The sequence below is a fragment of the Apodemus sylvaticus genome, chromosome 6 (genome assembly GCF_947179515.1).
Source record: "Apodemus sylvaticus chromosome 6, mApoSyl1.1, whole genome shotgun sequence".
Lineage (NCBI taxonomy): Eukaryota > Metazoa > Chordata > Mammalia > Rodentia > Muridae > Apodemus > Apodemus sylvaticus.
This window is the reverse complement of record NC_067477.1, coordinates 37242772-37270132: the sequence shown is the minus strand read 5'-3', so window position 1 is coordinate 37270132 and position 27361 is coordinate 37242772. Positions and strand designations below refer to the sequence as shown.

Sequence of the window (27361 nt, the reverse complement as noted above, 5' to 3'; positions counted from 1 at the left end):
TCAAATAAGACTTGCCCCAGGTGTGCTGGTATGTAACTTTAATCCCAGCACTCTGGAGGCAAAGACAAGCAGATCTCTGGGAATTTGAGGACAACCTGTTCTACATATTTCTAAGACTACATAGACCCTCTCTCAAAAGACCACACACACAATTCTTAACTGGGAGTAGAGTTCAATGGAAGTCAATGATAGAACATATACTTACTAAGAGGGAAGGAGGCACTAGGATCAACAGCTAGTAAAACAAATGCCCCAAAACCTTAAGTAATCTATAAAGATTAGATTTGCTTAAGTATGTTTTGTTTCTTCTCTCCACTATTGAACAGAAAACTCAGAGGAAAGACTTTGCTCATATTGATAGTCTGACAGGTCCAGCAATAGCCAACACCACCATCCATCAAGTCACAAAGGTAGGGGAGCCAGATGGGGAACTTGTTCTAGGTTGATAGCAGGGAAGGGAGCTACTGTAGGCACAGTTGCCCCTCAGTTAGCACTGTGGAACCTGAAGTATTTTCCACCCTGCCCACCTTCAGCAGTGCTTACAGGCGTGGTTCTGACTAGAAGACAGTTGTTCCACTATGTGGGTGCCTTGTCTAGGTGCTCAGAGTCTATCACAATTGTGTTGGACCCGAGGGGGACTATGGATGTCATCTGTTCATCTGTGCGAGTTCAGTCATAGACTGTAATCATTTTGGAGTAGGAAAATCTCCATTTCTGCCTTTGTCCAGCCCTGTCATCCATGGCCTGTGAGCCCTGTAGAGTTTCCTCCACAGGGTAAACAAGGTAGACCAGATGGTCCCCAAGGCCCTTTCTGGCTTTCTCATCATGAAGTTCCGTTTTTATTTATATATATTTTTGTATGCATAGGCAGTTGGGGCACCGGTACATAGGTCAGGTACATAGGTAGGACTGTCAGGACTGCTAGCTGACCCAGTGCTCCAGCAGACAGATGCAAGCTGCAGCCGCAGTGCTGACCGGGGAAGCCAAGAGTGAATGCCCTGGGTGATGACACACTCCTGAGTGCCAGCCTGGTCAGACGGCAGTGCCGCCCGGCAGGTGCCCTGCTGGGATGGGTTTTCCTGTTGGAGATGCTGAGTGGCAGCATGAGTCCAGCGTACCCAGCCTCTGGTTCCTCCACAGTCCTAACCAATCCCATACCCTGGTGTAAAGATCAGTGAACTACCCACAGTCCAAAATTTCTTGGGTTTTTTTTTTTTTTTTTCAAGGTAGAGTTTCTCTGTATAGCCCTGGCTGTCCTGGAACTCACTCTGTAGACCAGGCTGGCCTCTCCAGTGCAGGGGTTAAACCTGTTTACCACCACCACTTGGCTATAAATCTCCTTCCAGAGTTGCAGAACTACCAGGGAATTAATCAGTGTCACAGCACTTAATGACTTTTAAGTCTGCTGATTCCAAACTTGTGTTCCTTTCCCAATAGACTACAAACACACTGATAGACTTAGTTGATGCACTGTGGTTAAGTCTCTGATGATTCAATATGGCAGTTGTGCCTGTGGGCGGGGCTCCTCTTGTGCTCTTATGTGACTACAGCTAAACTGCCATTTATGACCAAACGTAGGCCACCCTGAGCCTGTCTGCTCATTTTGTTTGATCTTGTCTTTGCAGCCAAGGCTGATCCCCCTGCCCCCACCTCTCTCTCACCTTGGAATCCCAGGCCTGTGCCATCATACTTGCCTTCATTGTGTTTGATCTTAACTTGGAAACAGTCCTGGGGGATAGTTGGATGATTTGAGTATCTCTGGGATATCACTGTCCAGTTTTGAAATGATTTTGTAAATGGGTTTCTTCCAGGAAGGATCTGAATCTTTCCCTGCCAAGACAGCCCTGAAGAACTCCTGTAATGTCAAGGTGGCAATTTCCAAGAAGCAGTCTGGGACCTGCAGCCCCAAAAACACCCCCAAGAAAAGAAAAGAAATGAGCTTGGAAGTGCTGGCACCATGGAGAGCCCACTGACTGCTGCTAGCTGTTGCTCCCTGCTGCTGATTCAGAGTATCCCTGCCCTGCTACCCTGGGTTCTGCAGCCTAGGACTGCCCTGTTCCCTAGTGGAACACAGACCTTAAGTGACCATCTAGGGAGACAGTCTTGGGAGCGGGTATTAGAGTCTTTGAGGACTTGTTGGTTCCACCAGCTGGGTGTTTTAATAACTTCGAAGTGAGAGATTTGAAGTTTCTCTTCCTTAGCCCTGTCGTGAGAAAGGCTGTCCTCAAGCTTATGCCTGCCATCTGCCAGCCATTCTGAGAGCACACATCGTAGATCTGTGGGACCCAGTGCATGTCTTACCTCTATGTCATTCCCCTTGTTATAGTGTGTATTGAGAACTCGAAAAAGCTCCGAGTCTCGGAGTACTGCCAGCGCCTGGGCGTTTGTGACACCATCTGAAAGAGCTTGCCGGGCATACTTCTCCATCTGGATGTAATAAAATTCACGAAAGTTGCTGAACCACTTGATCATCTGGGAGGTGATGCAGCGGTTGAACTGTGAACAAAGGGTTCATCAAGTCAGATGTTTGCCACGGCGTGCTCAGAGTCAGAACTGCCAGTGTCCACTTCAGTGCGAGATTAATGTGAATTGGTCTCAAGCACTAACCATTTTTCCTTCAGAAAAAGAAGCCACGGGTATCGGCCAATCCCGTGCAAACCCAAAAAAATCCAGGGTTTACTGGAAAATAGATGTTATGTCTATAAGAGGATTTTTAGGCTTTTGTTCATGTGGCTAAGCATGACTTTGGGTTTGTCCCTTAGAGCCCAGAGGGGCAACTGGTCAAGGGGGACGGTAAGGATGTGGATCAGGGAGAGGTCCCCTGACAACTGGAGTTTCAGAACAAATGGAAATGTGAATCAGTGTTTACCATGGGGATCGCAGAGACTGGTCTGAGGTATCCCAAGTGCCCTTACCTCACAACTTAAGAGTAGTGGGTCTCAGAAACTGCCTGTGGGTCAGCAGTGTTTGGCTCTTACATTCGGTTTGACTTTCCTTACGGTTGCACTTGATCTGTATGCATTTCTACTCCGTTTTGAGACACAGCAGTCTGGATGTAAGTCTGATGATGACTTATATTTTGAGTAGGGTTCAAACCCATGTCTTTATACACACTAGACTCGTGCTGTGCCACTGAGCTACAGCCTTAGCCCCTACATGTTAGATATTTCCTCGCCTCCCTCTCTCCCCCCCCCTCTTTTTTTCCCAGTCAAGTTTTCTCTGGATAGCCCTGGCTGTCCTGGAACTCACTCTTGTAGACCAGGCTAGCCTCAAACTCAGAGATCTGCCTGCCTCTGCCTCCTGAGCACTGGGATTAAAGGCATGCACTACCACCACCATCTGGTTCACATTCTTTTTCTTAAAATAAAATAAAAAAAAAATATTTGGACTGAGCCTATAGGTGGTGGAGCTCTTGCATACTATGCCCAAGGCCCTGGGTTTAACCCTCAGTTGTTTTTTAAAGATTTATTTATTTGTATGTATATGACTAAACCTGCATGTATGTATGTGTGGCACACATGGCATGTAGTGCCTACAGAGACCAGGAGAGGCATTAGCTCCTCCTGTACTGGAGTTAGGGATGGTTGTGAGCTGCCATGGGGGTGCTCCCAGGAGCAGCAGCAAGTGCTCCTAACCCCTGAGCCACCCCTCTAGCCTCCTTCATTCCTTATCTAAGGGCTCCACCAAAAAGTAATTCCGAGACCAGAGTCCACTTGCTGCCATCACTTTCCTCCTCTGCCTAAACTTCCATTTACTTCTGGGATTGTCACCTGCCCGACAGCTTAGGCATTGTGAAGCCCACTCTTTCCTAGGGCAAGGAAATCCCAGGATTTTTTTTTCAGGCAGTCTTAGAACTGGAGATTGCATCTGCTAAGCCTGGCTGCAGAGCTCCGCCAGGTCTGGTGTGAGGAGAGGCGAGCATTTCCAAGGGGAGACAGTAAAAGGGGGAAATGATCCACTCTAAGCCAATTCTGTTATTATGACAATAAAATCAGGAGGTTTACTTTTTTGTTGTTGTTGTTGTTGTTTTAAAATGTGGTGATGTACACATGTAATTCCAGTAATTAGGAGGTAGAGGCAGGCAGTACCATGAAGGGCGCATGAAGACCTAGGACTTGCCTCACACTGGGAACAACACGCAGCCCCTGAGGAGTCAGACAGAGGCTGCAGCACAATGTGTGACTTTACCTGGACATCAGGGAAATAAGCTCTCAGGAGGCTGGAGCTGGGGTACCTTGTGAAGAAAAACATTAGTTTGGCCTTCTTCAGGTGTCCAGGACTTAGGCCTTCCTGGATGTGTTTTGGTGTCAAGGAAAAGAGCATTTTTAAAACACGAGCTTGCACCCTGTGCCAGTGGCATCTCCACAAACATGGGGAACGTTTCTGCAAGACATGTGGCAAGCACCAGCCCTACTGAGTGCCGTGGCCTAAGAAGCAGGGATTCCTGCCCAAGGAAAGCAGCCCTTGTGACTGGAAGCAGCATGGATTACTAGAACTACCAAGACTGTCGAGCCTGTTTTAAACTGTGGTGATGTACACATGTAATTCCAGTAATTAGGAGGTAGAGGCAGGCAGATCAGAAGAAGTTCAAGGGCATCTAGAGACCTTGTCTCCAAAAAAAAAAGTTAATAAAATAACCTGTTCATCAAATAAGTTTACCAGATTATCAAGCCGGGTGATGGTGGCGCATGCCTTTATAGTCCCAGCACTTGGAAGGCAGAGGCAGGTGGATTTCTGAGTTTGAGGCCAGCCTGGTCTACAGAGTGAGTTCCAGGACAGCCAGGGCTACACAGAGAAACTCTGTCTCAGAAAAAAAAATTTTTTTACCAGATTATCCAAGTAATGATTGTCTATTCCCTGTGGTTTCTATCTTAGTTTTTTCCTTGACAGACGGGGCATTTCTGTAATTTCTTTATCTGGAAGCTGATGAGATAAGCCAGAAGCCATCCCATCTTCCTGTTGCTCGGTTCTCAAGTGTCATGGGGTGTAAAAGTCACACCTCATGGCTTGATTAGCCCTGGCACAGGTTCTGTAGCCTGGGTGCTTTCTCAGAATGGGCTGGGAGAAGACAGCTCTGCCACAGACAAGCCACTTGGAAACTTTAGGTAGAGACTTTCTTCCACTCAATATTCTATAAATAAGAGAGAAGTGACTTTGTGACTTCCATTCTGGCCTTGGGAAGTGTGAGCCAGTAGACATCTAGCCAGACAGATGTCAGGTCCCATCGTGCTCCTGCTCTCCTGAGAAATCTGTGCCCTGGGCTGTGTTTGCCATACCTAGCACATGGCAGAACTTGCCCTTGTCTCCTGAGCCACAGCTCCAAGGTTGGGTCCCCCATGATACCTACCTTTCCTTTCAGAATTAGTTTGTGCTCAGCCAGAGCTCGCAGGCTCCCTGTACAAAACTCTATTGTGACATTAAACTCAATTACTATGGACGTTGTCTCCCCTCTAAGGCTGTGAGCTCCCTGAGGGCAAGGGCTTGATCTTATCTCTGCATGCTCTACTTACCCTTCCCAGTGCCGGGAATGTAGCAGAGGTTCAATAAATGCACATTAGAGGAGTGAGTGGATGGTCAACACTACTATATACTTATGGGAAGTTATACTTCAGGGCCACCTCTTCCCCAAAGACAGTTTGCTTCCTTTTAACTCTAGCAGGGGTTCTGTCGGGCTACCCCCTAGTGCATGTGAATGTCTAGTGTATGCAGGGATGGTCCTAAGGCTGCTAAGGAACATTCTACAGAGTAACCTTGGGTATCGCATCCATTCATTGTAGTTGTAGGACAGTGGTCCCAGGATGAAAAATCCACAGAATGTAGCTGGCTCAGGTGACTAGTCTGTCTGTTAGAAGACCCTGCCCCTTCTTCCCCTAACCCATTGGTTCATAAAAACTGAAAATCTAGATTTAGGAACCCAAATTTCCTACGTTATGGTGCTACTGATTTGTCCACGTGTTAGCTGTGTGAGTTGGGCAAGTCACTTCACTTCTTTCGGGCTCCTTTCTAAAGTGTAGTTAAATAGTGGTTAGAATTTGAGCTGGGCAGTGGTGGCCCAAGCCTTTAGTCCCAGCACTTGGAAGGCAGAGGTGTATATCTGTGAGTTCAAAGCCTGGCCTTCGGAGCAAGTTACAGGACAGCCAGGGCTACACAGAGACAAGTACTGTCTCAAACAAACAAAAAACCCTCGTGCGTGGCCACCAGATCCTGGGTTTGAAACCTGCATCATTTGCCTGTTTTGTGACCTTGGACAAGTTAGTCTGCTCCTTGCCCTTGCCTGTCAGATACCTGCTCCTCAGCCATAGCCCTTATCTGAGACTCTGGGCCAAGTGGAGTTGAGTTCAGAATTTCTGTTATTTTATAAAAGGCTAATGTGGCCATGGGGTGGCAGCGGTGGGGGGGGGGAGCGGGGGAGGGTGCTAAATGGGAGAAAGTCTATAAATAGCGTCTAGTGAGTTGCACCACCAAAAATATTTGTTTTGATCTTAGGGCTTTTAGAGTGTGGTGTGGTGTGATGGTGATCATGTTTGTGATCCACGTGTCACAGAGAAAGCCCTCGCTAAACACTGCCATCATTATTATCCTGCCCGGCTGCGAGGGATGCATGGGCACTGCACACTTCCACTTCCTGTGGCTTTCGTGGCCCATAGAAAGCAGAGTGCATACTCCAGGCAGCGTATTCAGGGAAGGAATGGTTGCAACCACACTGGAGCTAGGGCTGTCTTAGGATCGGCCCCCAAACCCTAGCCTCGTCCTCCTTCACCAAGCAGGGACAAGCACACATAGGTGCCTACAAATATTGGCAAATTGAAGGCTGTCTTCTGTGGAGGTTGAGGATCTCTCATTGAATCAGAAACTCAGCATTTCTGCTAGGCTAGCTAGCCAGCAAGCTCTCAAGCAGGATCAACCTGACTAGTCACTGGGTTACAGGCATGGGCAGCTGTGCCTGGCTTTGTTACGTGGGTGCTGGAGATTCCAGCTTAGGCCCCATACTTGAGGAGTGAACCCTCTTGCCCAGAGAGCCAGCTACCCATTCCCAAGAAATTAGTCTTTTAAGGAGGGTCTTTCAATAGGGAGTGTAAGCCAGTAGTATCTTACCAAAGGCTCAGACAGGTAGCATTTTCTATACCCAATCAGTATACAGGATATTCTTAATCCCATAGATGGAATGGTGGAGAATAAAGTGATTTTTAGCATTGCTTTTAGGGTTTTCTAGCCTTCAGGGAAGCCTGGGCTTTGGAGTGTCCAGTCTATGACACCAGTTGTGAACCAGCTATGAACCAGCAGGGGGCGCACATAGCACTTATGAAACAATGACTGGGCCTGGCCCCCAGGCATTAGGGACTTGTAGCCAGCTGCTAGGCATAAAGGTTTGTTTACAACTTCAGCGATATGAACCTGAAGGCTGGGCTTCACAAAGCCACTGAGAGGCTCTCTACCCACAGCTTGCTTTAAAAAAAAAAAAAAGGCAATCCAAAATGTGCTTTCAGGTACACTAATTCTAAATGCTGGTTGGAAGGTTCTTTAGCTCTTAAGAGTTCCGGCTTCCTATATTTTCTAGAAGCTTCGCCTCTGACTTGAACACAGTAAAGGCTCTGTGAAGTCTCACAGTTAAGAAACTAACCAAGCTTCCTATTTTTCTAGTTTAAACTTCCAGGTGGGTGGTGGTGGGGCACGCCCTTAATTCCTGCAGCCAGACGGGAGACAGGGACAGGTGCACCTCTGAGCTTGAAGCCAGGTTGGTCTGTAGAGTTCCAGGAGAGCAAGGACCGCACAGAGAAACCCTGTCTCAAAAAAGAACAACAAAAACCAATATGCCGAGGATTATTAAGGGAAACACTGAGTGGGAGCTGGGGTGTGATAGAACGCACCTTTAATACCAGCTCTTGGGAGCAGGTGGGTCTCTGAGTTTGGGGCCAGCCTGACCTACAGATTAAGATCCAGGATATCCAGAGGTACTATCTTGGGGGGGGGGACAATACAAAGGAAGAAAAGTGGGGGAAAGCTACAGGCCAGCTTAGATGGCATGGGGTTCCCCAAGGAAAGTCTTTTCTGTGCCCAGCCTTTCAGCTGCAGTCCCTGCCTCCTCTTTTGTTGTTGTTGTTGTTGTTGTTGTTGTTTTTCAGAGATAAGGTCTCTGAATATTCCTGGCTGTCCAGGAATTCACTCTGTAGATCAGGCTGTCCTCAGACTCTGCCTGCTTCTGCCTCCCAAGTGCTGGGATCAAAGGCCACACCACCACCGCCCCAGAAGGCCTCCGCCCTTCCAGCTGCTCGGAGGGTGGGAGCGGGGAGCATCGATTCTCTGAGGGAATTCCCTTTCAGCCCTTGGTTCTTGGACCCTTATGTATTCATCACGACTACCAGAGAACTGTGCAGACCTTCTGTGTGGAGGACTATGAGGTTGGGGAGGTCAGACCTCAAATGAGGTCGCCCTTTGACCGTCTCTGCCTGGGAGAATGGACAGCTGGTAGCCCAATTATATAGAGTTCTTTCTTCCGCGGGGTGTTTCTCTTATTTTTGGAAGCCCATTTGAGTTTAAAGTGAGCAAAACAAAACCATTTCAGACCCAAAGGAGCAAGCAGGTCGACTACCGCAGACTCTGATGGGCATAAAGTAAATGAATCGTCCTGAGATACTCCAATCCTAGAATACAGTTTCCCCTTGGTTATGAAATTAATAGGCTTCGAGGCTCGAGAAAGGGGGCCCCCATCAGCATATTAAGGAGAACCTAAAAAGCCAGGCACCGTAGCTCATGCTTCCAAGCCCACCACTTTGGAGGTTGTAGTTCTAGAACTGCCAGGATCGGGGCCAACCTGGTCTAAAGTGAGCCCCTGTGAACAAAACAAACCAAGAACCACGGGGAAGTTAAAGTCATTCCCTGTATAACTGCGACACGCCCCCTCCCTCCTCACATTCTGGTTTCCTGTTCCTCTGGGCGGGGACCACGACACATCCATGACCAGTAAAGGATATGTGGATGGAAGAGAAAGGAAATGAGTCAGCCAGGCCCTGCAGCGTGCCCTGCTCCATCTTCACAGGCGGTAGGAGAGGTTGGCTCTCCAGGTGGACCGGGGTGAAAGACAGGGGGCGCTGCTGCTGGCTCAGCCCCCACGGTTGCTGGCCAGACTCTGGGGAGGTGTGACTTTGAGGGGACGCATCCTGGGGAGGGCTGCTGCTCCAATGGCCATCGGGCCCACGACCCAGAAGCTGCCTAAGAATCTGATTTTCCCAGATGTGGGAAGGTACAGTTGTCAAGGGACAATTTGGTAGGGGACTCTGATATGATCTGGGGACTTCTCTTGGAGAGATAGGACAGGAGAAAGAATCTAGAGGCCTAGGCAGTGTTGAATTGCCCGAGGGAACCCCCGCTTGTGGCTGGACCTTTCTGGGCAGGGTGGCAAGAGCAAGTGGGTCCTTATAGGCACTTCCCCCTGGAGGCGAAGGCTGGCTTCTGCCCTCTGATGTTGGCCGCGGGCAGCTTCGATCCTGCTGCGTGAGATGGCCCTGCGGATCAAGTAGCACCTGTTGTAATACGGAGTCCACAGCGTGGGACACAGCCCTGCTCAGTTCTTTCTTCAGAGTCTCCACCAATGCCCGAGGGCCAGAAGGACAGAGCTTAGGCTCCTCTGCCTGCTGTGGGACCTCAGCTGCTCCAGGCTTTACTGCTCCGCAGATGTCCTTGCTAGAACTCGGGTGAGGTTTGTGCTCCACGGTCCACGCACTAGAAGGGAAGCCGCTCCTCGGCTTGGCCCTCGGGGAGCTTTTCTGCTCAGTGCCTCCGGGGCTCTGCGCTGGGGCTCTGGGCTCAGCGGCCTGGAGGACATGCTCCTGCAAACGTCTTAGCTGTTGCTTCAGCAGATGAAGCTGTTCTTTCACCCGGGTTCCCCGCTTCTTGGGCCCTCGATCCCGGGCAGGGCTAGGTTTCAGGGGACCTTGGTGCATAGGAAGGCTCTGCTTTCTCTTCCGCTCCCGGACCTTTTCTGGACAGAGTGAGCGCTCCCTGGCTCTGCCTGACACCAACGAACTAGGAGAGAGACACATGCCTCGGACAATGGTCTCTACTCTGGCCCTCTTTGCCTGGATATGCTCATCCCAAAACCAATCAGCATCAGTGAGGCTGGAGCTGGGCACCTGACCACTAGGAAAGGAGTCTCCGCCCACCTCTACGGTGGATGGCCTCCTCTCCTGTTCCATGCAGATTTCTTCTGCCAGGTGGGTGCAGCTCTGAGACTGAGGAGGAAGCAAGACAGCAGGTGGATCCATCTCTTGCCTCTCCGGATGCTCATACGGTGCTTCCAGAAGGAGCCTTTGAGAGTCCTGCTAAATTGAGCAGCGGGAGGTGGGCCACACCGTGTTGAAAGGTCTTCTTCACTCGCAGGAGGGTGAGAATCAACTGCTTCTGAGATTCAGGAAGACCAGAATGATGGACCCTCTGGGGCAGACTCCTGAGGCCAAAGACAAGAAGAAAACTATAGATATCAGTTTGAGCTATGCTTTTCAAACTTGAATAGGCAAAGGAATCACTTTGGAAGCTTGATCAAGTACGGGTTTCAATTCAGCCAATCAGGAACAGGGCAGAGATTCTGCATTCCCAACTAACTACGCCATGTTCACTGGGGCCTCACTATGAGAAGCTTCCAGAAAACTTCTTGGGGAAGAATATCTGTTTGGGCAGAATGCTAAATAATGATAGCAGGGTGTGGTGCTGCACACATTTAATCCCAGCCCTCATGAGGGAGAGGCAGACGGATCTCTGTGAGTCAGAGCCAGTCTGGGCTACATAATGAGTTCTGGGACAGCCAGAGAATGCCACACAAGGAGACCCTGTGTCCACACAATGACAAAGGATGATGACGGGGCCAACTGAACAACTTACCCAACATCCCCGGGCTCTGAGCCATGGAGAGGTTACTTGGCTACACCATCCATACACAACTGGCAAGAGGCAGGTTGAAGTCAAACTAAGCCTGGTCAGACCCACAATGAGTGAGAGCTACAGAGCCACCTGGGTGCTCCTTTAAAATAGCAAAGTCCATTGGTTTCGTTAGAATAAATAGGGCCCTGGTAGTGGGCCAAGAACTCCCCACCCCAGACTGGGTCTCCTGTAGCCCAAGGTAGCCTTGAACTTACTATGTAGCTCAGAGTGAACCTGAACTTCTGATCCCCCTGCCTCTATCTCCTGCATGCAGAGATGACATGTGAGCACTCTTACCAGCAGAGCTACATCCCCAGATTTGTTTGGGTTTTGAAACAGTGTCTCTCTGTGCTAGCCTTGACCTGGAAATCTGCTGCTTCAGGAGCCCAAGTACTGAGAGCTACCACACACCTGAACCCAAGAATCCTATTTGAAACAAGTTTGAGAGTGATTGATATTTTCCTGCAATGCTGGCCTGCATCTTTGAAGCCAGATGATGCACTGTTAGCTTAACTGTCTATTCAGCTGCTACGTATGGAACACCTGCGTGGGTCAGGCCTCTGCAGTGGAAGGGCTGCAGTGAGTAAGACCAGAAGTCTGCTCTCAGGAAACTGTGGGGCTAGGAAGGGAAGCAGAAACCTGCTCTGAGGTTATGAGGCCTCCTATGAAGAAATCACATAAAGAGCAGAAACTGGGAGAAGACGTAAGAAGAGAGGTATCTTGGGAAAGGCACTCGGAAGTGCTCTGCCCACCCAGAGTCGGCCAAGGAGGTTTCTAACAGAGGCAGGACAGACGAGAGCACAAGCGCTCAGAACTGCCAAGCCTTCCCACATGGCAGCTCACTGCGTCTCACGCCGATCTGGTTTCTGGATTCTTTTCCCTCTTTTGTAGACAAGTAAACTTGGGCTTTGTGATGTCAAGAGCAGCTCCTGGTTACCAGAATCTTCTGACCCCAGCCGCACTTCAGCCCCCTCTGTTTGATTGGTTTCTCTGTCCATTAAGCGGAATCACCATTTTCTACAGGAGATAAATGGATTTCCCTTCTACAGATTTCCACCTTTGTTTGCCCCTCTTGAACCAAATACTGGCTGAAGGAGCTGAAGAGGTGTGAGCAGCAAAGTACTCCGCACACGAGCATGAGGGCTCCCAGCCCCCGCATCAAACCCAGGTTTGGTGCTGTGGACCTGTAATCCCACCAATGGGGAGGCAGAGACAGGAGGATTTGGAGGGCCTGGCTGGCCAGCCAGTTTAGCTGAATCAGTGAGGTCCGAGTTGGATAAACACAAGCGCGCATGCGCACACAAACACACACACACACACACACACACACACACACTGTCGACAGTGGAGAGCTGCCTTATTTCTGCCTCCTATTCCCCTGAGGCGGGCTCTTCTGTTGTTTGCAGGCTGCCAGTGATATCTGCCCCTGGCTTCAGCCGCCACCCCAGGCTTCCGGAAGACTGGCAGAGACACTCAAGTTCCCCATGCTCTGCAAAGGAGCAGAGGGCAGTGGCATCGTGGGGAAATATACCACTGAGAGAAAGCTGGGCTCGTGGGTCAGATTAATTAGGGGATTTTCATTTTGAATAAGACATTCGTAAATTATTAAATAGCCAGGTATGATAGCTCAAGCCTTTAGTCCCACTATGTAGTGAGTTATCCAGGGGCTACACAGTGAGACCCTGTCTCAAAAATATTTTTTTTAAGATGTATTTATTATTATAGGTAAGTACACTGTAGCTGTCTTCAGTCACACCAGAAGAGGGCGTCAGAGATCTCATCATGGTGGTTGTGAGCCACCATGTGGTTGCTGGGGCCTGAACTCAAGACCTTCAGAAGAGCAGTCAGCGCTCTTAATCTCTGAGCCATCTCTTCAGCCCTCAAAAAAAAAAAAAAAAAAAAAATATATATATATATATATATATATATATATATATATAATATATATATATAATATATATATTATATATTACAGGCGTGCGCCACCACCGCCCGGCTCAAAAATATTTTTAATTAAAACAAAATTAAAGATTTATTTAGGTATGTGAGTACACTGTCACTGTCTTCAGACATACCAGAAGAGGGTATAGATGGTTCTGAGCCACTATATGGTTGCTGAAAATTGAACTCAGGACCTCTGGAAGAGCAGTGATTGCTCTTAACCACTGAGCCATCTCTCCAGCCCTAATAAAAAAAATTAAAAATAGCCGGGCAGTGGTGGCACATACCTGTAATCCCAGCACCCTGGGAGGCAGAGGCAGGCGGATTTCTGAGTTCGAGGCCAGCCTGGTCTACAGAGTGAGTTCCAGGACAGTCAGGGCTATATAGAGAAACCCTGCCTCAAAAAAAAAAAAAAAATCCAAAAAAAAACCAAAAAAAAAAAAAATTAAAAATAGCCAGGTGTGGTTGTGCGCACCTTTGATTCCAGCACTTAAGAGGCAGAGGCTGGCAGATCTCTATGAGTTTGAAGCTAGCCTGGTCTACAGAGCAAGTACTAGAGCAGCCAGGGCTACACAGAGAAACCCTGTCTCAGAAAAAAATATATATATATATAATATAGTTTTTTTCGAGACAGGGTTTTTCTGTGTAGCTCTGGCTGTCCTGGAACTTACTCAGTAGACCAGGTTGGCCTTGAACTCAGAAATCCTCCTGCCTCTGCCTCCCAGAGTGCTGGGATTACAGGCGTGCGCCACCACCGCCCAGCCAACAAAATAAATATAATAAAAATAGATGACTTGAAAAACTAAGACAGACTGAAAACTTCATTATTGTTACAATTGTAATAATAAATGTTTGCCCTTGTTGAAGAGAGAAAAGTTCCTTAACTTGTGATAATTTGACAATTTGACCATGAATATTATAATATATATATGAAAAATTTTAAATGTTTACCTTCTTTCTAGTTATGTGTGTGCACATGTTACATTTATGCACAAGTGCATATGTACTTGTGCGTGTGTGAGTATATGTGAGTGTGTGTGTGTGTGTGAGTGTATGTATGCATGAGTATGTATGAATGTGTGTATGTTCATATGAGTGTGTGTGTGTGAGTATATGTGTGTGTGAATGTGTGTGAGTATATGTGTGTGTGAATGTGTGTGAGTATGTGTGTGTATGCATGAGTATGTATGAATGTGCATGTACACATGAGTGTGTGCATGAGTGTGTGTGTGTGTGAGTATATGTGTGTGTGAATGTGTGTGAGTATGTGTGTGAGTGTGTGTATGCATGAGTATGTATGAATGTGTGTATGCACATGAGTGTGTGCATGAGTGTGTTGTGAGTATATGTGTGTGTGAATGTGAGTGTGTGTGTGAGTGTGTATGCATGAGTATGTATGAATGTGTATATGTGCACATGAGTGTGTGCATGAGTGTGTGTATATGTGTGTGTGTGTGTGAAGGTGTGTGCTAGTCTGTGTGCATGCACATGTGTGCATTCACAAGTCAGGAGAGGGCTTTTGAGCTCCTGGAGCTAGAGTTACAGGCAGTGGCAGTTGAGAGCCTGCCTGATAAAGCTATGAAGAAGTGAACTCTGGCCGGGCGGGGTGGCGCACACCTTTGATCCCAGCACTGGGGAGACAGAGGCAGGCAGATTTCTGAGCTCAAGGCTAATCTGGTCTACAGAGTGAGTTCCAGGACAGCCAGGGCTACACAGAGATATCCTGTCTTGAAAAACCAAAATAATAATAATAATAATAATTTTTAATTTAAATGTATGAATACTGACTAGAGTCACCTTCTTGGGCAGTAAGGAGGTGAGCTCTCTTTCATATGTGAAGAGAATGGCTTAGCTTACCCTCGCAGCACATGGGAGGGTGTCATGTGGTCAGGTGTGTGCTGTAAGTTCCCTTGTGGTTGATGCTGCTTTCTCGGTGATGTTAACCATGGCATTAATTTTCTTTTTGTTCTTTTCTTTCTTTCTTTTCTTTTCTTTCTTTCTTTCTTTTTGGATTTGGTTTTTCAAGACAGGGTTTCTCTGTGTAGCCCTGGCTGTCCTGGAACTCACTCTGTAGACCAGGCTAGCCTCGAACTCAGAAATCCCTCTGCCTCTGCCTCCCAGAGTGCTGGGATTACAGGCGTGCGCCACCACTGCACGGCTGGCATTAATTTTCTAAAACGTGGGTGTGTTATGTCTGTCCATGGAGTCAAAGCATCCCTGGCTTCCCACCGACTGTCAGCTGTCTCAGCTTCCTGTGAATGTGGCTCCAGGGTGCCGGCCTCTGCTCTTGAGCAGTCATAGCCATCACTTTCCTTGTCTTTGGGTGAATTGGTCCTTCTGCTCCTACTCTTTCCCCTGGCCTTTTAGAAACTTACAACACAAATTGTGTCTCTAAAAACATCAACTCTCTTCCATATAGGTTTCGAGCTCCCTCTTTGCACCTCCAGGAGAGCCTGATCGCCAGTTTTCATCAAATGGATGCTGGGTAATCAGTCTCTTCATCTTCTCAGTGTGGCTCTGCAAATCCTCATGCTCCACATCCATAGATTCAATCACCTGGATTGAAATCGTCCTTTTGAGAAGGTGTCTGACAGGGCCTGAGGAGATAACTTAGGCGTTGAGAGCCCTGCTCTTGCAGAGGACCTGAGTTTTGTTCCCAGCAGCCATATCAGCTGGCTCACAAACACCTATAATGTCAGCTCCAAAGATTTAATGGCTCTGGCCTCCGTGGGAACCTGCAGTCATGAGGATGTAACCACAAACCTGGTCTCATATGCATACACACGCACTTGTGTGCATACACACCCAATTGCCAATTAGAAATAATAAAAATTTAAAAAGCATCCAAGGCCAGGAGAAGAGAGTCACACTGGCAATCTTGGTACTTGGGGACATCGAGGCAGGAAGCTAAGGAGCTAGAGTCTATCCTCAGGTACTTAGTGAGTCTGAATGCAGTCTGGACTACAAGAGACTCTAGCTCAAGACAAACTGAATTTATATTGAACATGTAAAGTTTTTTCTTTTCATTATTCCCTAAACAGTACAGTTTAACAACTCTCCACGAGGTGTTCATATTGTTCTAGGCATTGTATGTAATCTGACAGCTGGGGTTGGCGTGTTTGGAACCAGTCCCTCAGCAACCCAAAGGATTGCTGTCCTTTATTTCAGTTCCCTTAAGCATCTACCCCAGAACCCTGTGATGAACAAAGCAAGCCTTTAGTCTCAACATGTGGGAGGCAGAGGCAGGCCATCCTGGTCTACATAATGAGTACCAGGCTAGCCCAGGCCTATATGTGAAACTCTGTCTCTAAAGAAATGTTTAATTAAAAAATTTGAAAATAGATGACTTGGAAAATTAGCAGAAAGATGAAGACAAGTAGATGGATCCACTGAGTACACACACATACACACACATGCACACATATACACACATACACATGCACACATATATACACATATACACACACATACACACATGCACACATACACACACATGCACATATATACACACATACACACATACACACATACACACATGCACATATATACACACATACACACATACACACACATACACACATGTACACATATACACACACATACACACATACACACACATACACACATGCACACATACACACACATGCACACACATATGCATACATATATACACACATACACACATACACACATGCACACATATACACACACATGCATACATATACATGGCCTTTTGCCAGATCTCTTTTTCGATCATCGGGCTTGGCAGTGAGTGCCCAAGGCTCGAGTTTGTTAATGAGGCAACAAGGAACAGAAATACTTTGAGACTGAAAACTGAAACTCCGCTTAGACTCCACATGGTCAGATGTCTAGACATGTTTACAGCCACGTTTGCAGGACGGTCATGGAAACAGAAGAGCTCTGCATACTGAGAAAGCAGGGGCCTCTGTGCAGAGGTCGGCACACTGCCCTGAGCCTCTGTCTGGCTGAGCATGGACAAAGCACTGATGATCTTTGAAAGTTCACTGGCAGTGCTCCCATATGCAGTGACATGGGCAGCGCTGTAATAGTCACAGACTCAGAAACGGCTCCATTGCTCTCCTGAGATCAGGAGAACAACAGGGGATCAGCTTACTTCCCAAACACAGAAATGTATTAGGAAGAAAACAAAAGCCCTCTAATGTCTTCTCTCAGAGAATCGCCGTGACCATTGTGGTGTGCATTGCTTTCACCCAAATTTCTTTCCCTGTGTGCATAGAATTTTACATAATTTCTTATAATAGTGTCATTTTGAAAATTAAAATATTATTACAGATAAATTCTGTAGTCTCCCATTTTTTCTTTCATGCCCATGAAAGATGACAGTAATTATAGCTATTATATATGATAATAAATATTATAAGGTAAAGTTCTCTCTTAGTCACACGTAGTGGCCCATACCTTTATAGCAGGTGAATCTTTGTGAGTTCAAGGACAGCCTGGTCTACTTCGTGAGTTTTAGGACAGCTAGGACTACATAAGGAGACTCTGTCTTGAAAATAAAACAAAACAGCTCTCTCTTTGTAGCTAAACTCCTTCCTGCCTTTTGCTAGCATTGAAGTACAATGTGCATTTTGGTCTCAGTACAGTGTAAGCATTGATGCCCTCCAAGCCATTTCACTAGCTGTGAGAACTTACAACTTTCCCATTTGTCTGCTGGGGAAAACCCTAACTTCTGAGAAGTTTTTCAGGATTCTGTGACCTAACACTGGCTTGTTTTAGAACAGCTCCCAACCCATACTGATTACACGGAAGTGTTAACTATCCTATTATGAACAATACAAGCCTTAGCATTCACACATGTATGGTTGAGAACTTCACGTGTGTGTTTGTTTGAGACAGTGCCTTACTATGCAGTCCTGGATGGCCTCCCAAGTAATGGGATTAAAGTCCTGAGCCACCGTGCTCACCTTCAAATCGTTTTTATTTTTAGATTGATTTATTTTATTTTTTGGGCCTGAGTGGATTTGTTTGTTTGTTTGTTTGTTTTGTGCACTATATATATGCCTGGTGCCTGGTCAGAAGAGGCCAGTAGATCCCGTGGAACTGCTGTTACAGACGTGAGCTGCTATGTGTGTTGGAAACCAAACCTAGATCTCAAGTGCTCTTAAGTGCTGAGCATGCTCTGGTCCCTCTATTTACTAGGTTTTTTTGTTTGTTTGGGGTTTTTTTTTGTTTTGTTTTGTTTTTCAAGACAGGGTTTCTCTGTATAGCCCTGGCTGTCCTGGAACTCGCTCTGTAGACCAGTCTGGCCTCGAACTCAGAAATCCACCTGCCTCTGCCTCCCAAGTGCTGGGATTACAGTCCTGTGCTACCACACCTGGCTCTATTTACTAATTTTGATACATTTCTAGAAGTAGTAATACTGTATCAAAAACTAAATATCTATTAAACTTTCATACTTTTTACCCAACTGCCCCCCAGAAATTTACCAGCAGACCAAGAGGAACTGAGGAGTGGAGGGAAACTTTTAAGCCTTTACTCTAACTTGGTTGAAATTTTATAATGTGTCCAAGTGCTGGGGCAGTGGTGGCACATGCCTTTAATCCCAGCACTTGGGAGGTAGACGCAGGTGGATTTCTGAGTTTGAGGCCACCCTGGTCTACAGAGTGAGTTTCATACAGTCAGGGCTACACAGAGAAACCCTGTCTTGAAAAAAAAATGTGTCCAAGTGTTTGCTACTTTTGTGTATAAATGCACATGTGTGTGCAAGTGCATGTATGTGTGTGTATACTTTTTTTTTTGATTTTTTTTTCGAGACAGGGTTTCTCTGTGTAGCCCTGGCTGTCCTGGAACTCACTCTGTAGACCAGGCTGGCCTCGAACTCAGAAATCCGCCTGCCTCTGCCTCCCAGAGTGCTGGGACTACAGGCGTGTGCCACCACTGCCCAGCTGTGTGTGTATACTTTTAATCAGCTCTCAATTTTCTCTGTTAACATGTCTCTATCAAAGAACCTGCCACCTCTACTTCCTCAGCAACTCAACTGACAATGTCATTTAAATCTTTGTCACTTTGATGGGTGAAATTTTAAGGCATGAAATCCTGAGTGAATATGTATTGTTGACCTGGGTACAACCATACCGAGGACCCCAATACCCCAGTCCCATGGGAGTGGCAAAGCCTCCCCTGGGTAAGCCTCAAGGGGGTGGCAAAGCTTGCTCTGGAGTGCAAATGTTGACAGTATGTGCAGAAAATTTCACTGTCACCTCCTCCTTCCAGATGTTCACAGCTGGCTCCTTCCAAGATTAGCTAAACCTTCCCCTTGTTCAGCTGTGTACCAGAAGCGCCACCTCGTTGTTTGTCTGTCCGTAGTAACCTGCCCTCATTTTTCAGCTGAATGCAGTAAGCCAACCCCTCTGTTCCGATGGATTGCATAAGCATGCTAAGCCTCTGGGGATGCTGCAGCGGCTCCATCCAGGAGCTCAACCCGCCCAATTCTAGATGTCCTATGTTTGACATTTCTTCACTGCCTTACTGCCTTCCTTAGGTCAAACCCAAGCTGTGCACACGTGCAACACAGATTATCTCATCAACTGTGCTTCTTTTGTTTTCCTTAACCTTCATCATATATTTTTAGGTAACTATGCGGCATATATGAAGAAATCTGGGGCTGGTGAGTAGCTCTGTGGTTGAAGAGCTTGCTACTCAAGCATGAAGATCAAAGTTCATTTCCCCAGAACCCTCATAAGTGCCAGGTGGGTGTGGCAGCTCACGTGGAATCCCAGGGTTCAAGAGGCAGAGATTAGACACCCCAAGCAAGCTGGCTAGCTAGACCAACCAAATTCGTTATGTTACATACTGTGGGTAGCAACCGAAGAAAACAGTCAGCATCAACCTATGACTTCCACATGCACATGAAACCACACACAAACATGTACCCACATACATGTAAACATACATACACATATGCATGCACACTGTACAGTTAGACATACACACATACACACTTGCATAAGTCAAAAAGAAACTTTAGAACATTTTTACTTTGAATGATTTTATGCATACAAAGTTAAAAGAAAATTATGATGAATTCTATGAATGTATGTCAAAGATGAAAATTAATCCCATATTAATTTAAAGCAAGGGAATAGGTTGACTTTATAAGCATGACAGTATCTGATGTAACCATTTAAAAAATTATACTTGGAGCAGAGTTTATATAATACTATTTTATAATAGCTTGGAGGTTAAGAGAAAATTAGATATTGAAAACACAATAAAGGGCTGGAGAGATGGCTCAGCGGTTAAGAGCACTGACTGCTCTTCCTGAGGTCCTGAGTTCAAATCCCAGCAACCACATGGTGGCTCACAACCATCTGTAATGGGATCTGACACCCTTTTCTGGTGTGTCTGAAGACAGCTACAGTGTACTCATATACATAAAATAAATAAATCTTTAAAAAAAAAAGAAAAGAAAACAAAATCTGGGCATGGGTGTTTACACCTTTAATCCCAGCACTCAGACGGCTAAATAAAAGACAGTGAGTTTGAGGCCAGCCTGGACTAACAGTGAGTAGCACCATCCTTATCTCAAAAATACGAATAAGGGTTGGTCAGATAGCTCAGAAGGTAAAGGCGGCTACCAAGCCTGATGACCTGAGTTTATCCCCAGGATCTACATGGTGGAAGGAGAGAATTAGTGAAGCAATTTGTGAAATAGTGGGAAATGAACACAGGATTTTGTAGCTAAGAAGTGAAGAATGTAGCTGAGGTTGAATGTCAAGGGAGTGGTAGATAAAAGAGAGGCGGTGTGCATTTCCCCGCAGCTGATGTGCTGGGGACCCCTGGGCAGGCTGTGCAAAGGAGCATCTGGAGTCTTGAGTGCTGCAGTTGCTCCCCTATACTCCAGCCCAGGGCCCCTCGGGGAGTCTGCTCATCTTTCAGATATTCCTGGCGAGCTCCCAGAGCTCTGCCCAAGCTGGGGGACGGGATGGCTGCTCAGGGGGCCAGCTCAGGCTTGGGCGGCTCCTCTCAGGCTGTGTCTCCCTTCTGTGGTAGAGCAGCTTTAAGCCACAGCATATTCCAACCAGGACATGGGAACCAACTGGAAAAGCAGATGGGTTCCGGGGATCCCTTGGGTGAAGGGCATCTTGGGAAGCCCGAGAGATGCTAACTCATTCCCATGACTGTCGCTGAAGTGAGATTCAAATTTATACAAAGAAGTTTATTCTTATTTCCTTGATGAAGCTCCTGCCAGATTCCTGTTAGAACAAATTAGGACTTGCTTTTGCTCGTTCCTTCCCTTGACTCCATTATATTTTAACTGGTCTAGCCTTGTGTCTTGTCAGTTGCCAATCACGATTGCATTCTGAGAAATATGGAGCAAAGTGTCTTACCCCATTCACATGGCAGAAGACCAAAGGACCCCTCCTCCATTGGTGATTGACTCATGATAATCGCCCTCCTCCATTGGTGATTGATTCATGAAAATCACTCTTCTCCATTGGTGACTGACTCATGATAATCGCCCTTCGACCACACTTACATGAATGTCTGTTTTCTTCACCTGTCTGCCTAACAAACCTCTCACCTAAATAGCCAAATACCAGGCACAGCTAACGGTAGCTGACGACATAAGACCTGCTCAGGGTAGCACATCTCAAAGTCCTGCGGTGCCTTCTGGCTGTACTGAGGTGTTTTCATTCATAACCTCATCTCTGTCATTCTCCACAGTGAGATGCCCTTGGCGGTGTCCTCACTCCAAATTGCATGCACTGATGGTAGGAATGGGGTTCCTACCTCCGGGCCTCATCTGCACAGCCCTCTCCACAGGCAGGAATTGATTCAACTAAGTGAGAAGTCCTGGCGGCCTGAAGTCCTGTTGACCCTGATTTTTAGAGCAATCTAGGCTCCTGGGCTTACATCAGAATGGTTAACTCTTTCGTGACCTTATGCAAGTCCTTTCTTCCTGCCTGTTTTTTGTTGTTGTTTTGTTTTGTCTGTAAAACAGGGTTGACCGTAGTCAGTCTCCTAAAGCTGTGACTCCTCAGGATACCATGTAGTCAGTCATGTCTAGGGCCGGGGCTGGGAATAGGTGCCTCTTCCATTGCAGTCTCTTCTCTTTCTGTGGCGGTTCAGAGACCCCCATAGCCACAGAACTGTGGCACCCATATGGGCTTAAGGAGCAACTGATACAGCAGTTTCCAAGTCTTACAAACACTGACCATTAACAAAACGGAAAGGGGGGAGGAATCGCTGACATTTTATCTGAGCGATAAGGGCACAAAAAAATAAGCATATACAAAAACTATAATCTTCTAACACCTAGATCCCATAAAGGAAAATCTTAACCACCCCATTTGTCACAGGAGGGAGAAGGACATTACATACAGATAAACTTAGCTGGGGGAGCACGTCTGTCCTGCCTTTTGTTATTTCCCTGGAAACTGATACACGCACCATAGACCCTGGGTCGCCGTGGCATGTCTCACTTTACAGGAGCCCACAGAGCCAGAGCGGCATGTGAAAGATACGACCTACGACGATACCTCTGGACATCAGAGATGCTTTGTGCGGCTGTGTGGGAGACATACGGGAATCTGGGATAGAAGTAGGGGTCTGGGCTCTGCCCTCAGGAATTGGCCCTGGAGCCGGCACTTTCTTTCAGTTCCATTTTTCTGAAATGGAGATGTGATCATCAAAAAGATGGTGTGAGACCCTAAGGAAAGAGGAGCTTCAATTTGTCCCAGATATTGGATATGGCATAGTTTGAGGAAGTAAACTCAGTGACTAGAATTCACTTGAAAATATTTCACCCCTCAAAAAATAAAGCAAATGTGATACAATAAGTTAATATTTGAAAAGGTTCATAATAAGGCCAGCCTGGTCTACAGAGTGAGTTCCAGGACAGCCAGGGCTACACAGAGAAACCCTGTTTCGAAAAACCAAAAAAAAAAAAAGAGAGAGAGAGAGAGAGAGAGAGAGAGAGAGAAAGAAAGAAAAAGAAAAAAAGAAAAGAAAGAAAAAGGTTCATAATAAGCATTCAACAATTAATAATAATAATAATAATAATAATAATAATAATAATAATAATAACGGACCGTAGCAAGGCAAGTGGAAGGGATGGCATTACTTACTGAGAAGTCCTCAGTGAGGCCTGATCTCCATTAGTGTCTTCACCAGCCTGGGCAGGCTGGGTGAGGGTCAGGAAGTGATTTTGGTTTCCTTTCTTCCTCCCCCAAGTCAGCCAGGTGCTGTGGCTGGTGAGGGGAGCCTCCTGTCCCTTCTCAATGCAAGTCACTATCTGACAGACCCAACCCTACTGGGGCCCAGTGGGCTGCTTAGCACAGCCAACCAGCATGGGGGGCCTTATGAATATGCAAATTGGAGCCCCCGAGCTGGTTGGCTGACCCCTGTCATTTCCCACCTCCATGGCAAATCAGGTTCTCTGAGAGCCCCGCTCACAGGGTTTCTTGAAATGCCTTCTTTTCCATCTTTGCTAAGAATTTTCAGAGCCCTTTGAAGGTTTGGAGTGGATTGCTAAGCGTCCCTCACTGCTCTTTGTCAGCTGCAGACCTCTGCCTCCAAGTTCTGCTGTGAGACACCTCCAAAGTGACCATCTTTCTTCAGACCCCTCCAGCAATCTCCGGGGTCTGAATTCTATCTAACACCAATATCTCACACCTCGGATCTCACGAAGAGCAGGATGTGAGGCCTGCCCCAGCAGTAGAAGTTGGAACACTGGCTGGTTGTTGATGGGCCCCGGCTCTGATGGAGTTGAGGAGAACCGGCCTACATCCAAAACATCACCCAGAATTTTCCATCTTCTCCACTTCATTCTGGGAAGTGAAATGAGTGTTGTAAAGTTCAGCAGTGAAAGTCAGTGCACCAGGCTGTTAACGATAACTCCACAGTTAAGAGCATCTGCTGCTCTTCAGAAGTCCCGAGTTCCATCCCTAAATTAAACTTTTAAAGCGTAAAAGAGAGAGAAAAATCAGTGCACTCTCGCTCATCTTATCAACATGAAGTAATCCTCAAAACATAACGCAGAGTGAAAAAATCGGTCACAGAGTGGTACAAGGACTGCAATTCCATTTCTATTATAGTAAAAAAAAAAGCTCCCTCCCCACAAAGGATGTGGGCTTTCACTATAGATAAATCTATTCATTGTTTTAAGTTATAACTGCATATATCAACAGATGAAATCTGGGTACCATTGGTATACACAGTGATCCTATACAGGCTATAGTCCATATTTTAAAGGAGCCTAGATTTGGAAGGATAGGCTATATAGTCCCATCCAGTACTATTCATATAGACACACACACATACACACACACACATATATATATATGTATATATATATACACACACATATATATGTAAAGGTATATATGCATATATATAATATATATATATGTAAAGGTGTGAAGGTGTGGTTCAGACCATATACAGAGATATTAGAGGACTTAAGGTAAAGAGAAAGAACGTTGTGTGTAGCCGGGCAGTGGTGGCGCACGCCTGTAATCCCAGCACTCTGGGAGGCAGAGGTAGGTGGGTTTCTGAGTTCAAGGCCAGCCTGGTCTACAGAGTGAGTTCCAGGAAAGCCAGGGCTATACAGAGAAACTCTGTCTCAGAAAAACAAACAAACAAAAAAAATGTTTTGTGAATTATTCAAGGTGAACTTACCACTGAGCTGTTTCCCATTCATAGAACTAGTTAATCCTATCTAAAGATCACAAAATTTTTGTGTTGTTTGAAAGTGTAGATATTGGGGACTGGAGAGATGACTCAGCGGTTAAGAGCACTGACTGCTGTTCTAAGGTCCTGAGTTCAAATCCCAGCAACCACAACCACATGGTGACTTACAGCCATCTGTAATGAGATCTGATGTCCTCTTCTGGTGTGTCTGAAAACAGCTATAGTGTACTTACATATAATAAATAAATAAATCTTTAAATAAATAAATCTTTTTTAAAAAAGGAAGTGTAGATATTTAAAATTTTTTAAATATAAAAAACTTAGAACAAAAAATTATGTGTATGCGTATGCAATATTGAGGCTGTAGTGGAAACTTGAACTCAGAACCCTGGATCCTGCTAGCACTTGTTTCCATGGGTGCCTGTCCCTGTAGGCCAGTGGATCTCAGCCTGTGGGTTGTGACTCTTTGGAACCTGAACAACCCTCTCACAGAGTCATCCAAGACCATTGGAAAGCACAGACATTTATGATTCGTAATACAAATTCAAAATTATAGCAAAATTACAGTTATGAGAACCGCAGCTAAATGCTGTGCTTAGAGAGACTCCAAACTAGGAGAATGTCCTAGCTTATAGGATTGCACCTTGCAGAGAGTGGAAGCTCATGGGTTAATCTCAAGGAAATCAATTTCAACCTTTATTCTCGAAGGAGGACTTTGAATGCTATTTATCACTATAGATTTCATACAAAGGTTTTCGTATGGATTAAAAAAACATTTTCTGCAGTCCTGGGGATTAAACCTAAGGTATTAGACACGCTAGGCTTTGGTAAACGGTCTACTGTCTTCCCAGTCTACTCTCTTTTTTGAGAAAGGATCCTGATACATTGCCCCAACTGGCCTTGAGTTTATCACTCTCCTACTTGGATCTTCTTAATTCTTAGATTATAAGCATGCGTGAACATGCCCAGCCCAAGACTATAAAATCAAAGATGAATTTGGGTGATCAATAAAACTCCAGGAGATATGCTTGCCATATTATACCTCAGCTTGAGCTTCTAAACCTTAGAAAGAATCTCAAAAATAAATAATAGGAACCATGAAAAAAATTATGTAACTATGAGAGGGAGGCTGGAGTGTCAGAACTTAGCATGCAGGAAGTGCCATGTCCAACCCCCAGCACAAAACAAAAGGATTAGGCAACCAAGAAATGTTAGCAGCAACCTCAGCAGCTAGAGATAGATGTATCTCCTGGCTAGTCTTGGATTCCTCAAAAAGTGTTGTGAGCACGGGAGTATGTAGCCATTCCTCAGTTACTTAGTGGCGAGCTTCGAGCACACAATGTAGAAAGAGAGTCATTTCTTCTTTGTTCCCCTCCTGATTAGTCAATAGAAGTGACAGGTTTGTTGGTTTTGTTTTGTTAATTTTATTATTTTTAATTTTGTGTGTCTGTTGGAGGGGGGAGGATGTGCAGGTGCCCATGGAGCCAGAGGAGTTTGATCCCCTGGAATCTGAGATAAAGGTGCTTGTAAGCCACCTCATGTGGTGCCAGGAACAGAACTCTGGGCCTCTGGAAGAGTAATGAATGCTCTTAAGCACTGAGCCATCTCTCCAGCTCCAAGACAGTTCTAAGCAAGTCATCACAGTAGCAATGCACTGTAGTGATAGAGACACACTACTTTGGAAGCACAAAGTACCTGCTCACTTTGCCAGAGAGGAATAGGACAGGTTTCAGGAAGAGATTTAAAGGGGAATGAAAAAGCCCCTAGATAAGTAGGAAGGAGCAGCCCACACAGACATGGGGAACGAGGGGTGAGGTGGAGCAGATGGCCAGCAGGGAATTATGGACAATGTTCAGCATCTGTGAAAATGAGGACGAAGCTCAGAAGTCGGATTATCAGGTGCTGAGGAGTCTGGGCTTTATAGTCAGGCAGTTGCAACTGGAAGATTTTAAGCAGGGGAGTGACAGGATTAGCTCTGCACCGCGGTCTTTAACAGAAGTGTAAAGGCCGAATGGAGAGAGTGAAAGTGGAGACTTAAACCTGCTAAGGAAGCTTTGGAACGAACCAGATGAAGGGCATTACAGGCCCAGTGAGCAGCAGCTGGGAACGGATGGCTTCTCTATTTCTAGTCAGAGATTCTGCCCAATGCTCCAAGATTCCAGTGCCATTGTATCCAGGGTTTGGTGAGTGGAGGCTTTGTGAAGGTTTTGAGAATTAGGCAAAATAACTCAAGTAAAAGAAACCAACGGCACTAAGTGGTTCGTTCATTCACTCATAGATTGATTTGATATTTATTCAACTGAAGCTCATGGAATACTTCTGTTAGGAAGTCAGGGTTAAAGGCCTAGGGATTTAAGAGCAAGCAAATAAGGTGGGATAAGGGTAATGTTAGGATTCTGTCTAAGGATTCTCCACACCACCATTACCTGGCAACAGCCAGGTAGGCCCGGCCTACTATAAAAAGGGCTACTTAGCCCCTCCTCTCCCTCTTACTCTCTCACCTCTCTCACACTCAGCCTCTCTCTTGCCCCTCTTGGGCTCTCCTCTCCTCTCTCCATGAGCTCATGGCCTGCCTCTGCTTCTCTGCTCTCTCCCTCTCTCTGCCTCTACTACCCCTTAACTCCCATCCCACGTGAAGGGGCTTAAAAAGAGTGTGGCACAGCAGTGTGGGGGAAGGGGGTGCCCAGGCAGGCCCTTGTCCAGGCACCTCTTCCCCCTGAGGGACCACACACACACAGGCATGGTATCAAATAGAGTTTTTTCAGGGTAGAGGGTGGGAGTTAGTGGTAGAGAAAGGCAGAGAGAGAGAGAGAGAGAGAGAGAGAGA

General features: G+C 46.3%; 1 protein-coding gene across 1 annotated transcript; it reads right to left on the bottom strand.

Moving 5' to 3' along the window:
- Prox2 (prospero homeobox 2) lies at positions 1-23097 on the bottom strand. The gene is made up of 5 exons (XM_052185412.1): positions 22971-23097; positions 8973-10444; positions 4189-4296; positions 2302-2496; positions 1-1897 (listed from the first exon to the last, which is right to left on the bottom strand). The coding sequence occupies exons 2-5, from the start codon at positions 10260-10262 to the stop codon at positions 1712-1714; spliced, it is 1779 nt and encodes a 592-aa protein (XP_052041372.1). The 5' UTR covers positions 10263-10444; positions 22971-23097; the 3' UTR covers positions 1-1711.
- Between the last annotated feature and the right edge of the window lie 4264 nt (positions 23098-27361).

Bases quoted from the DNA above. Each gene is read 5' to 3' on its own strand.
- Prox2 (XM_052185412.1), bottom strand. From the start codon at position 10,262: ATGGATCCACCTGCTGTCTTGCTTCCTCCTCAGTCTCAGAGCTGCACC. The intron at 2,497-4,188 runs GTAAAGTCACAC...CTTTGTTCACAG, and splicing joins CTTATTTCCCTGATGTCCAG to TTCAACCGCTGCATCACCTC. The intron at 1,898-2,301 runs GTAAGACATGCA...TTGGGGCTGCAG, and splicing joins ACAAGGGGAATGACATAGAG to GTCCCAGACTGCTTCTTGGA.